The sequence below is a fragment of the Schistocerca americana genome, chromosome 11 (assembly GCF_021461395.2).
Source record: "Schistocerca americana isolate TAMUIC-IGC-003095 chromosome 11, iqSchAmer2.1, whole genome shotgun sequence".
Classification (NCBI taxonomy): Eukaryota; Metazoa; Arthropoda; class Insecta; order Orthoptera; family Acrididae; genus Schistocerca; species Schistocerca americana.
In genome coordinates, this window is record NC_060129.1 from 153,403,425 (window position 1) to 153,417,267 (window position 13,843).

At 40.3% G+C, this 13,843-nt stretch overlaps 1 protein-coding gene across 13 annotated transcripts in view; it reads right to left on the bottom strand.

Annotated features, from left to right (window-relative positions):
- LOC124554092 (eukaryotic translation initiation factor 4 gamma 1-like) overlaps nucleotides 1-13,843 on the bottom strand; it is a 656,327-nt gene that overhangs the window by 225,332 nt on the left and 417,152 nt on the right. For all 13 annotated transcript variants that reach the window (XM_047128148.1, XM_047128144.1, XM_047128153.1 and 10 more), the window contains 2 exons: nucleotides 7,332-7,387; nucleotides 2,717-2,824 (listed from right to left, as the gene is read on the bottom strand). In XM_047128148.1, coding sequence (XP_046984104.1) covers nucleotides 2,717-2,824; nucleotides 7,332-7,387 — 164 coding nt within the window. The remainder of the gene's footprint in view (nucleotides 1-2,716; nucleotides 2,825-7,331; nucleotides 7,388-13,843) is intronic.

Below are 13,843 nucleotides of genomic sequence, written 5' to 3' on the forward strand. Positions count from 1 at the left end.
GTGTGTGTGTGTTACAAAAATGAAACGGGAACATTTTCTTCGCACAATAATAAAATGGAAACATTTTCTTCTGAAGATGTGGCTATCCCATCGCCTGGACCAACTGCGATTTCCCCATACTTCAACCTGCGCTCAATCCATTGGTTGGTTTCATCACAGCAGTGCTTTCCCGTGCTCAGTTCTATTCAATATGCACTGAGGCCTATGTAATGTAGAATTGACAACTAGATGTCACCAGAGGCAGAATGGCCAGAATAAAAGGAGGCGGGAGTACTGTGTTGTCAATAGGAAAGCAGTAACTGGGTCGATCAAGTAAGCTCTGCGACTTCGAACAAGCTCCCAAGGTTCCCTGTTGGTGATGTGACTGTAAAGTGGAAACTTGAAGGAAGATGATGATGATGAAGATGATGATGATGAAGTCCCATACTCCAAGGAGCATAGGGAACGGTGCACAAGACCCGCACCGCCGACTAGGCAAGGTGCTAGCAAAAGTGGTTTGCCATTGCCTTCCTCCGACCGTAATGGGGATGAATGATGATGATGACGATGACGACGACACACCACCACCCAGTCATCTCGAGGCAGGGAAAATCCCTGAACCCCCCCCCCCCCCCCCAGGAATCAAACCCTGGACCTCGTGCTCGGCAAGCTAGAATGCTACCCCAAGACCTTGAGCTGCGGACTGATGATGATGATGATGATGATGTCCCACACTCCATAACAAAGTATAGCGGACCAAGCAGGAGACCTACACCGCTGTACTACGCAAGGTACTAGTGGAGGTGGTTTGCCATTACCTTCCTCCGACTGTAATGATTATCATGAAGACGACAACACCAAATCATCTCGAGGCAGGTGAAAAACCCTGACCCCGCCGGGAATCGAACCCTGGACCCCGTGCTCGGCAAGCAAGGATGCTACCACGAGGAAGAAGCACAGCCTAAATTGAGACCAGGCAGACCTATGTGTACTGGATGGGCAGGGACCACTGACCATTCCAAAGGGGTTGTAAACAATTGTATGAAGACTAACTGGTGAGCTACACAGTGCTACCAATAACCCAAATAGCACAATGGGGTGCAATGGTGGAGCAACTGCTCGGAAGTCACACATTTCTGTAGTCAATGGTAAGCGACACTTGCGATAGTGTAAAGAGTGACGCCGATGGATATTGAATAAGTGGAAACTTAATTATTTGGACTGGTGATTCTTGCCATACCCTGTGGCAATCTTGTGGAATGACTCAGGTTTGGTAAACACCTGGAGAATGTTACCTGCCCTAAGGTGTAGTACCAAAGCTGAAGTAAGGGGAAGGCCACGTTACAGGATAAGGGTGTGTTTTTCATGGTTAGGGTACAGTCCTCTTACCAAACCTAAAGAAACTCTGAACTTGGAAGGGTATGAACACATTTTACAGCAATATGTACTGTTCAGAGGCAATGGCTGGTTGTCTCAGAACAACAACCCATGTTGTCATACAGGCAGATCACCATATGTAGTCAGCTCCGGACAATAGTTAACCTCCGGTAGATGAAATATTTGCCATAATGGCATTTTCCTAATGTAAAAATCAGTCACTTTGATCTCTTGGCAATCAAGTTCCAGGGAGACTTGATATCATCCACAAAAGATTATTTTTATTATTTATTAATCCCTTTAACTCCTTACGTGGAGCATATGACCACAGAAGATAATCATCTCAAAATACGCTGTTTAGGACCCTAAAGGATTCTGGCACTAAAGCTTTCATACAACCTATTCAACTGAAAGGCAATGATTTGACTTTTTTTACGACTTATGTAAGCAGCATAATAGCTCAAAAGCAGTACTGCTACTGAAGATTTAATTTGCACCAGACAAAGCTGGATTTAGGTACTTGTGTACCAAACACAATGGTCCAACAACTTTGCTTGATCAGATGGTAGGTAGCAGTAAAACATGTTCGAAGGACAGCACACTAACACAGAATTAATACCTTGACCAACTGAGATCAGTATTACGTCCCTTATAACAGTTTGGAATCACAGGGATCATCTGTGCGAACTCATCATTTCTCAGTGAGGTATTAAAACTATGTATTAATGCCTGCATCTGCTATTGCACAAGTGTGCACCACACATTTACAAATGCTTTGGGAACTCAACTCCATTGATGGACTGCACATTTTTAAGCCAACTATATACTTTTTTTTTCTTCTAAACCACCACTACTATTTGCAGGAATGTATCAGATTCAACTACATATGTTGTTATTGTTAAACTAAATAGAACTTACTAACGGTCTTAGACAAATTTGTTTATTTCCAAATAATTTTAAGTGAAAGCACAGACTGTAAATTCCCTCACATCTGAATCATTTCTAATTTAAGATACTAACATTAGTTATACAGAATCCACAACAAAAAATATTAGTTTCTGTAGTATAACAAACCTGTCCAACAACAGTGTAGCAGTGTTATTGTCATCCTGGCAGTCAAAAAAGTATTTTTCACGTGTCATGGAAGAGTTCCTTACTACACTCACTATTGTGCAAGAGACTGTAGAGTGCTTCATTTACCAAGTAGTCTTTCGACAGCCCTCAGTGAAACAAATTCTAAGTTTACAGCTTGCCTTATTTTCAACCGCAAATTCTTGTATTCCAGTAACACCTTTCTCCTCTGTTAGCTCAACACTATAACATTTTGAGCCATTTGCCAGGATGAAACTCAGATACTCACGTGTTGTGGGAACATCTGTTGTCCGGGCACGTTCGCAGCCATGCTGACAACAGGTGGCCCGCGATTAGTCATCCGAGTTGCTGGTGCTCTCGCATTGAAGTATGTCGGCTGCAAACACCAAAAATTAAGTTAAATATCTGGCCGCAAGTTTGTTGAAATTACAGTTTTGGGAACATTTGATTTAGCATAAAGTGGCATCGTAAATAGCTGGAACAAACAGGCACACTGTTATAGCGTAAGGGACAGAAATAATCAAGTTCACGTTCCCAGCCCAAATACCGTTACTGCTAGGTGAGCTGAAGTGGACATTCTTCAGTTCCTCAATATGTGACAAGACTTCTAAACACAAAATGATTTAGTTTGGGTTTTGAAAAGAGTCTAAAGCATCTGCACAAAGTTCAATCTGCTGATAAAAATATTACTTACTGTATTATTATTTAGCACTGCATCATACACACACAGATTTGCTCAGAAACAAACAGTACACAAAAAATCACACTGATCAGCAAACAGACTGGGCCATTCGGTGTTACGGGCCACGGTACAAGTGAACAAGGAACGAAAGGCACACTTCCACCGAAGAAAATCAGAACGATACTTCACACGACAAAACAGGTCAGCACGAGTGGGACTAGAAATTGCCTAATATTAAGTCCTGACAAAACAGTGAAGCAGCCAGAACACACAGTCCGATATGAACGTAACTTTGATTACAGATGAAACACACTGTAACAAATAGAAAGCAGTCACACTGCATTAGTGTCATTCACGTTTAGTGGTGTCACTAGGCCCTTTAGAGCATATAAGGGGTGTCGACAGTAATGAACCATCACTGTGAAGGTTACAGATGCCATCTGAGAACAAGTAACGGACTTCCCGAATAATCCCACACCATTAATCAGAAACTAACCACAGCAACAGGACTAGGGAACCAGTGTCAGCTGCACAGGCTGCCAGTAACATCACAACAAATGGCAGTAGTAGGAATGGAGCCGTGACTGGGAAGCAAGCACTGTCAACTAATACCACTGCACTGTACGTGGTGACAAATAGCTGTTCTGCACAGCCCCAAATGACCACTGTCGGCAAGTACGGCAGAAACCTGGGGAGAGGTTATACTCTTCCAACATTCTGGATGGGGGTGTTAATCCCGGCATCCGGTGGGGAGAGCAGTCGCATATAACTTCACGTCGAGGCCGGTACCGAACCGAGAATCCGACAGCACAGCGGCACGTCACACACATTCCGTGTCCTCGTGCCCCCTGTCGAGCTACAGTAGTGTGGCAGCACTTTTCGACAGAGAAAACAGTAGCCCACACGTGCCACTTGTGTCTCCGACCGTCTGCACAATGTCGAGGAACTTGCACAGCCAGTGACATCCTCGAGCTCATCCCCGATAAGAAGCGCAAAACCGGCTCGGATGTCAACTCCGTACCAGTGCCGGTAGCCAGGTTATCGAGAACCAGTAATGACAGCTGTGGATCACCTCACCTCGGAAATGATATTCCTCCATGACTGTTCCCAACTGAATCGATGCACGCATCCAGGCCAAAGGGGATGCTATGTCATACTGATAAGTTGCCTCACTCTGGTAAATGGTGTGTAAATTTTACTCCGATTACATCACCAAAATAACATACCGTAACCCTCACACAGCGAATTTTCATTTCGTTTCCCTCTCCTTCTGGGTGCTTCACATTTTTTGTCAAGTATTGTAGTGTTTACTGTATGGAAAGAATTCCAGAGACGTGAATTGCAAAGACCTTGCTAACTAAACAGTACATACAATGATCCCAATTTGCCTAACAAGTCGTAACCAGCAACTTTTGTTCGACGACTATACTCAGCTGTCAACTGCTCTCATTTCTTTGTTTCCCTTCATTTAATCACTTCAAGAATGAGCAAAAGCCAAATTACTGTTTTATATTTTTCAAAATGTTTCTCAAGAAATTCTTCACGAAAGAAATAGTACATAATGTTTGTAACTTTAATACTGCTAAACTACTATAATTGGTTTTCTACTAATTTTATTTTACAGGTTGATTGAAGAAATTATTTTATGCGGGACAGCACCAACTTGTGAAATGCTGTCAAAAATAAAAATGGACAAGGTGGCTGACTGCCGTATTTTGAATTAATTCGTACTAACACCAGTAAAATCATTTCTGTTCTGTCTAATAGGACTTCCTGTCATGTGACTTATAACATATTTTGGTTTGTGAAAACCTATTGGCAAATACCTACAACAAGCTCTGTAATGAGATTACTGACTACAGAAGCACAGTAAGTAGATTAGACTAGCAAAAAAAAATGGTTCTGTGCACTGTATCGATTTGATGAAATATCGTAAAAATAATGTACAAACAATTTAATATGAGACTAAAGATTGTCACTATTAAGGAGAGTAAGTATTTCAGTTGATAAAATAGAGGGCACTGATTTCAATCTTAAAGATTGCTGTGAAAAAGCCAAAAAGCATTCTAAACAAACATTTCTAACATACAGCATGTATATTCCTGTCGCTGATTTACCAAGAAAGAAAACTGCACTTGGCCAAAAACTCAGCCAAAAAATGAATTACAAAACTGCTATTTAAACTTAAAATTTTATGTATCAAAGCTGGTTACAAAATGAAGTGAAAACTTTGAAAAATTTTGTAGTCGAGTCTGTATAGGTAGATCCCTCACAGTTGCAGCAGACTGGGAGAGGCAGCTTCACGTATCGACCTCTACCAATAATGCAACACAATTTTGTAAACCTGTATCTCAACATCCGAGTGCTGTCACAGCTCTGTAGACAGCTACTGTTATCCCCTCCAGCCATTAGCACTTCACAGTTGAAAGCTGGCAACAGAGATGCGAGTTGTCAGGGACAATCTTAAGCCTTTTCGACTATAGTTGTAGAAAAATATACTCAAATTCCTACAGCTTATACCAGAGTTACAGAAATAAATTGACGAGTTTGTTTTCCAACATAATTGAACTGCACTATTTCAATCCAGACATCCAATATAACAGAAATATCAGAATCACAAGGGTGAGTTGGAAAATAAGTTTCCCCTGTCGACTGTGGGAGAGTTGTGTGATAAGGGTGAAAGACGACACGGCAAGTGAAAGTGCACGTGCAAGACACTGATACACCACTGGGTAGAGGCCAACCGCGATCGAGCGGATAGCGCTGTCGCAGTGCCTGCACAAAGCGGAGGACAGCCGCTCAGTCTTTTCCCAGAGCTACGGAAAGAAGGTGCGTTTTGGAGTCGTGGTCAAAGGCGGAAGTAAGAGCTGTTATCTGCTATTAATGGGCATGTGGAGTATCAGGCACAGAAATTCATAACCACCTTGTTGAGGTGTGGGGGTCAGGTGTGATGTTGAGGCAAATTGTGCGGAGATGGTGCCAGCAATTCAGCGATGGACGTCAGCAAGTGCAGGACATACCGAGACCTGGATGGACGTGCACGGCCACTACAGATGCGTATGTCAAGAAGGTGGATGACACGATTAAAGTGAACTGGCGCTATCACCATTGATCGAGTAGCGGCAGAACTTGGAAATCGGATATGAGCGAGCTCCCAAGATCATCCACGACATTCTTCGATACAGGAAGGTGGCAGCATGATGGGTGCCCTGCCAATTGACCCCGACACACACGGAACAATGCATGGCGTTCAGCCTGGAACAGCTTGTGTGTTACCACGAATCTGGCGATGACCTTCTGTTTCGGATTGTGACGGAAGATAAAACGTGGGTCCACCATTACAACCCCGAATCAAATGCCACATCCGTGGAAAGCAAACGTCCATCATCACCTGTCCGAAAGACGTTCAAAAGCACTCCGTCTGCAGGCAAAGTGCTACTCACCATTGTCTGTGACACCAAAGTAGTTTTGCTGCTGCACTTTCTGGAGGATGCAACCAGCAATGCCATGCGGTACTGCGCCACTGTCAAAATTGGCGATTTGGAAAAAGCTGCCTGGCGTTCTCAGATGGATGACAATGCGATACCACACACGGTGCCGGCGACGCAAAACCATATTGCAACTCTTGGTTGGAAGCACCTACACCATCCGCCTCACAGTCCGGATCTCGCACCAAGGAACTTCAATCTGTTTCCTGCTTTGAAGAAGACTCTCGAAGGAAGGCGCTTTGGTAGCAATGCTGACGTCAAACAAGCCGTTCAAAGCTTCTTCCGTATGCAATGCCCTGATTTTTTACTGGATGGCTTTTTTAAGCTTATAAGTGGTATGACAAATGCCTATATACTTGGAAATTATGTAGAAAAATAAAGTAATGTCTTATCTTACATGTCTCATTCTCTCATTTTTTCCTTTCACACACAACTCTGACCACAGTCGACAGGGGAAATTTATTTCCAACTCCCCAAGTAGAATTTTAGATCACTCAATTCCGAGAAGAAATACACCTGTCACCTCAGATGTTAATCTTAGTCTATCTTTTACGATTCTATCAAATATGATATGCTCTTGACTAAACCACCACGCAGTTTGATAGAATTGGTCCAAATAATTCAAAGGACAGTGCTTTCTATTGCTGGCGCTGTGCTGAAACGTTAGCATAACAGTTGAAAAGTCCTGTATGATCTACAAAGTGTATACTGACCTGTGACTGGTTTTGTCTAGTCGCATTCTGCACTTGAAAGCCTGAAAGTTGGCCAGCTGCAACAGAAAGAAACCAAACAATCAGGTAGAATAGCACACAACAAAAGCAACCTAACAAGCTTGACTTCTCACATCAAATCAACTATATATAAGTAGGTGACAATAACCAATATTTTTCACTTATTCCATTAACAAAACCAGTCAGTGACCATGTGGCTCAAGATATTAAAAATCTAGTGGAGGGCAGAATTATTATAAATAGCTCAGGAGTATAAAGAATTTGTTATACTTTACCACTTTTGATTTCTTAAAGTGGTCAAACATAAAGTAATTAAGAATGTTGTTGTTAACCCAATTAAAAACATACAAGCAATACCTCTGTGCAAAGCTTACTGGCTCACTAGTAATGGTCAAGACTTCTAAAAGCATGAACTGAATTCATATCATTACCAGCACTGCTCATCACTCATACTACAGTACATGTCCCACTTAAGCTGTACCTGAACGAACTCGCTGACCGAAATAAAAAAGGTACTGTTATGCAACACAGTAGAGCGATCATTCCTTAACTTCATATTAGGTTCCGTGGGATATTCGAGATACATGTGAAAAACCAATTTTCAGTTCACAAATTGTAACTGTTTATTAGCGTAGTCTCTAGGTATTTATCTAGAGTGCAATCTTCCAGCTTTCAAAAAAATTTATCTATTATTGAGAAACAACTCAAAAACATGGTTTTTAGGTAATAACACAGAGCCGTGGATTCAAGTTGGCTGTGTACAGCAAATGGCTGTAACCTTTACAATATATACCAAAGATCCTAATCTTTAACAGCACCAAAAATTTTCCTCGATATCTTTTCCCCTTTCCAAGATACACAGATGTTCAAAGTTGCTCTACTTGAACATGTAAAATACCCATGTCATAGACAGTGAGAGAGAAAAGGTAGTTTATTGACAAATAATGTAGAAATACACTGTTAATTTCTGTGTTATCAGCAGGAATATAAGAACCCTGTGTTGTACTGAAGCACATGCAAAATTTTTATGCATTTTAAAATCCAGTCTGAGGTATGAAATGAATTTTGCATTATTTCAATTTCGCATGTGTAAAATATCAAAATTTTACTGATTCAAAGTTTGTTTCACATAACTGAATGCCCTGATGAACCAGGGAAAAGAAAGGAAACAGCAGAAAAATGCTGCTATCGGAGCACAAAAAAGTCCAACATGCTTTAGTTTAAGAAGACTAACTAGACAGTGGGGTACCAGCTGACTCACTTTATCTTCTTCAGCACCTTCAAAAATATTTCCAAACATTTTGGTACGCAAACATATTCACTTTATTTATGCAGAGAAAGACAGAGGCAGTGAGAATGACTTAAAACAGTAATAAATACTGGAATATAGTAGGCAGTGGTTGTGATAGTATATAGTAGGCAGTGGAGACAATCAGAAGATCGACAAAGTGACAGAAGAACATAGTTGACGGTTAAGAGCTGTGCTAGGCAATGAGAAAGAGAAAGTGGAAATGGGTGAGAGCAAATGATAATGAGAGGCAGAGAGTATGACAATGACAAGGAGGAGAGGGCTATCAATAATGAAAAAAAGACAACAGCGGGAAGAGACGAATGGCTGTAGAGCCACAAATAGGTAATGACAACGAGTTGGGCTGAATGTGTGTGTGTGTGTGTGTGTGTGTGTGTGTGTGTGTGTGTGGGTGTGTGTGTGTGAGAGAGAGAGAGAGAGAGAGAGAGAGAGAGAGAGAGAGAGAGAGAGAGAGAGAGAGAGAGAGAAAGAAAACAGTTAAGAGGGAGCAGACAGATACAGCAAATGAAAGCAATAGACTAATTAGACTTTTTGCACGCCAATAGGAGCATTCTTCTGCTGTTCCCTCCATACTTAACCAATTACTGCATATTTGTATCTCTCATGTGGGCACTAGCTGACAAAATATTTGGGATTCCTACTAATATTACTCGACACTTCATTAATATCCATTACATTCACATTCTGTACAGAGTGACAACCACAATTACAACAGTATCAGCCTCGGCACAGAACTGTCACAATTGTTACCAAATGCTTATCTTTTTGTTGTGTGCTACTCGATACCTTTTCTTATTCCGAAATGAGCTAAGAGACCAATCCTGGTCCACGACAGGGTTGAAGTACGATCCTCACTACACCGGTAAGGATCGGCAATCCCCACAGTCGTGTGTCACAGTGGCAGCCTATGAACACTAACGCAAACATCCTCAGCTGCCAAATGTTTTGAATAATTATGTGAGAAGACGTTTCCAGGGTACTATGCTGCAACTCTAGACTACCAGGTGATCCCATACACACACACACACACAAAACCTAAAGGACTGAACTTGTGTGCACTCCACAGGTAATATCCAATAACAGCTGAGAAATTCTTTGCGATTCTCTTTTGTAAGACACTCATTATTAGAATAAGTACAACACTATTGCAGTATGTATTTCATTTTTTTTTTTTTTTTTTTTTTTGCCAAAACAAAGCTGCATATATAGTGGGAAATAGGAAATCATTAGCTGTGTCTGATGTAAAATATTGTTACAGCAGTAACGTATCTTTGAAATAATGCGTATCTTAACATGTCCCACCTTTAAATTGCATGTTGCTTTCAGTGAACAACAAGAGGCCACCAAGTCCCACAGACAGTCTAAATTTGCTGCCCCCACCTCCCTCCAAGTGAGGGTCTTGTCTTGAAAGCTGACATACTGATAAATGAATTCTGCCAATAGAAACTGGACACACTCAAAATGTGAGCTTTCAAACAGAATGGAAAGTATCTGCACTTGTGCATTTCATAGATTCTGCACCACTCCAAACAAATCACTTATGGAGGAAGGCAGAATATGGCATCTTTGTGCCATGACCATATAATTGTTCTCGTCAAACACTGAACAGAAGCAGCATGTTCTTAGCATCAGCAGCAAATACTGCTGCAACAGAAGCAAATTTAATACAGCACCAAATGAAATGTAAGGTGCTTTAAATACTAGGCTACAAAAAGTGCAGGAAATCAGGCAAAAAATAAAAACTGTTCTCAATACAACAACAACATTGAACCCTATGGCCATGTAAAAATAGGTAATCTGCACCCCAGATGTCAATTTCAAAATGTATATTCATCTGTTTCTTGAATCGTGTAAATAAGCACTAATGGTAAACAGATGGTCTGCTTCCAAAATAATAAAAAAATAAATAAAAAACTAAACTCCGTCCGAACAGGTCTCTGAAGACCCGACAACACTTAACTTTGGTGATCTCACGCGAACCATGTTAACACTGCAGCAAGGCTGTTGGCCCTATTTCCCCCAATATCTCTGCCAAACTTTCACACATGCAACATTTCAATATTCACAGGAGCTCTACTGTAAGAGATGCTGATGCAAGAATATGCTGATTTTTACACACATTCTCAGGAGAAATTTCTCGCTCTATAAACTGTGACGCAAACACACCGTCGGCCCTTCCAGAATATTGTGGACTGAACAAAATACTTGATAATATAACTTCAAACAATTAAAATCTCAGGTGAGTGGTATGTCAGTTTTGATGCTCAAAGCTACTGTAGTGGGCTTTTGTGCAATGTGGCTATTTATGTATTCTAATTACTGCTTATTGGCCATCTCTATCCCATTACGGTGGTATTCATTATACAATTTGGTATGCGGATGTTTAGTACGTGCTTCCAGTTTTAGGTGCTTGAGGCATTCAGAGTATCTTACTCTAAAACTTACACCTGTATTTCACACATACACTGAAAATCACTGCAGGTTTAATGACTTATGGCTATATGGACCAATTTATTTTAAGCTGTGTGTGTTTGTGATAATACACATACGTAATGGAACATTTCTTTTGAAATATCATATTTGTAAAACTTGTCTGCTTACTTCAATAACCGAGAAAGGAATACAGATTGCTGCTAATTTTTTGAGACATCTCATTCACAAGGTGGAAGACGAGCTTTTTTTTTCTCCGCCCCGAGTTTCGACTGCTGCATTTTCATACATTATCCAACGAAGTAAATACAAATTCCGCATTGTTCATCTTTGAATGCAGCAGCATTTCAATGTCGCCTACTATGAAAATCCGACTGGCAAGACTGTTTGGGATGTTTGTCAACATGACCAACTCTACATTCTGAATTTTTTTCTACCTGCGAGAAGAGATGGTTGCTAATAGGAACTTTTGTGAATCACACACAGTATTCTCTTCACCATAAGAATAATACGAATATAAACATTTTGCCATGTATTCTTTCGTGTTTGCTGCTCTCTCATTTAAATCCAGTCTGCCTAATAAACTACAAAACTAGTGTGAGACAACAGCAAACGCGGAAGAATATACATATCATGTCATGTTTGTATTCGTATTATTCTCATGCCTAATAGTGATACAGTCAGAAATGAAGCACGGCAATTGACTTGATTTTTAAATCTAAGATGACTAATTTCTGTGCACAATGTAATGTACAAAAAAGGCGTCTGCAAGGATTTTCAAACGGTGATAAATTTTCGCTAAACTCTCGTTCAGAACATCATCCATCATACACAGTCTACGATTTGGTTCTTGTTGATCATTATCATAGAAAGTAGCAGTGTAAATATCAACAAATAGCAGTCCGTTGCCATTGTTTCGATAATGAGACAATTCCTCTCTTTTTTTTTTATCGTAAGCGGCGGTAGCGCGCACAAAAGCAAGCCCTGCCGCGAGCGGCAACAGGTCGTAAACACACACTATCAGAATGCGACAAACAATGCATGACACAGTACAATAATGCATTTCAGCTTAGAGTGACGTAAACACCTATAACAAAGAGAACGGCACTTATCAGATCAAAGAAAAATAAGCAATCAATTCAAACCAGACGAAGCACGTGAAAAAGGAAGGGTACCCATATAAATACGGATGGAGCGCCTGACGCATAGCAAAAGCTACCTGGTAAATCTTAACTGCTAAGCTTACGACTCGAACCAAACTACTGTAGCTGTATCGTCATTCATTCGATCTAAATTGTATCTCATATTACAATGGATCAACTTTGTTTCGATTTGGAGGTGCGGCCTAAAACTTTTCTCTCCCTAGAATTTCAAGTCTCAAATTTCAGGTGCGGCTTAGATTCGGAAAATTTTTTTTCCTCGATTTCGAGTCTCGTTTTTCAGGTGCGGCTTAGATTCGAGTAAATACGGTATTTATCGTGTAAATGTGACCGCAGCCTTAAGCTATACTCTTACAGGATGTGAAAATGCACATGCGCAAGGAGCTGGTGATGTGTGTGCGAGGAATTACAGGTTCCACTCCACTGCACGAAATGAACGATCTAACAGATCAGATCTTTGCCTCGTGGAGAAGAAAGTGGCCAATGAGATACAACATTATTTTTATGGTACAATCAGTACTTAGAATCAGCAATATTGTACGAAATTAAACTTTGTATTTAGTGGGCACGAATATACAATACTTCAAACATCAGCATATTGAGAACCTCTCAAAAATATATCATCTTATTTATGATATGTTCTAATAAAATGATGCAAAACTACATCTCTGAGTTAAAGTCTAGCCTGTATCTGATGTTTTTAGCATTAAAACTCGTGTCATATGAAAGTATACCATTTTAATGCTACAGCGCAATTATGATCTAGTAAAAATGTGCCACTTTGGTACAATTTGTCATAGCTGAGTATCAAATGACGACATTTGTGGGTACTGTGTAATTATATGCGGAGGTCCACTTGCCGTGTTGAACCCATAGCGTAGTTGATAACGTCATGAACTGAGATAAACGTAGCCCGTCTGCTTTTTTTTCCCCCGCTCACCGCTTTTCCTTTCGTAGAAGATTGTGGGTCTTTCATATTAATTTATTTGAAGTATTATCTGCAGTACTTTATGTTACTTATTACAAATGATGTACTTGCCTCAATTCTTGTTGCAAAGGTCAATGACTGGAATATTTCCCCAGTAGCTACAAATCTTTGCTTACTTTCCGACAGACTGGCAGTCATGCTAAGTTATACACTGGAAGTTCTTGCTTTTATCAAACTCTCAACCCTATCTATTGGTTTTATGGACTATTTCATGTCTGTACCTTACTAGAAAATATCTTTTTAATAATGCTGAGCAGCTCTGAAAAGCTCTCTTCTTCCATTCAAATGAAATTATGAAACTAAGCTATTTCTAAATCTATGTGATGTGTGTTACTTCAGAGTGATGTTAGCCACTGCAACATAGAGAATATGGATACTGTGCACATGCAAATGGACATTAGACACTGTACCTTGACTACACTCAATCCAAAATGAAAACGCAAAAAATTATAGAATTTAGTTACCTAATAACTTCTCCTAGAATCTACCTCAAAACATTGAATGGCATTATGTTATCTAATAACACCATTATGAAATCTAATAACTTCTACTATTATGTACCACAAATCATTGTAATGCACTGATTAGTGTTCCTGGATCACCAATT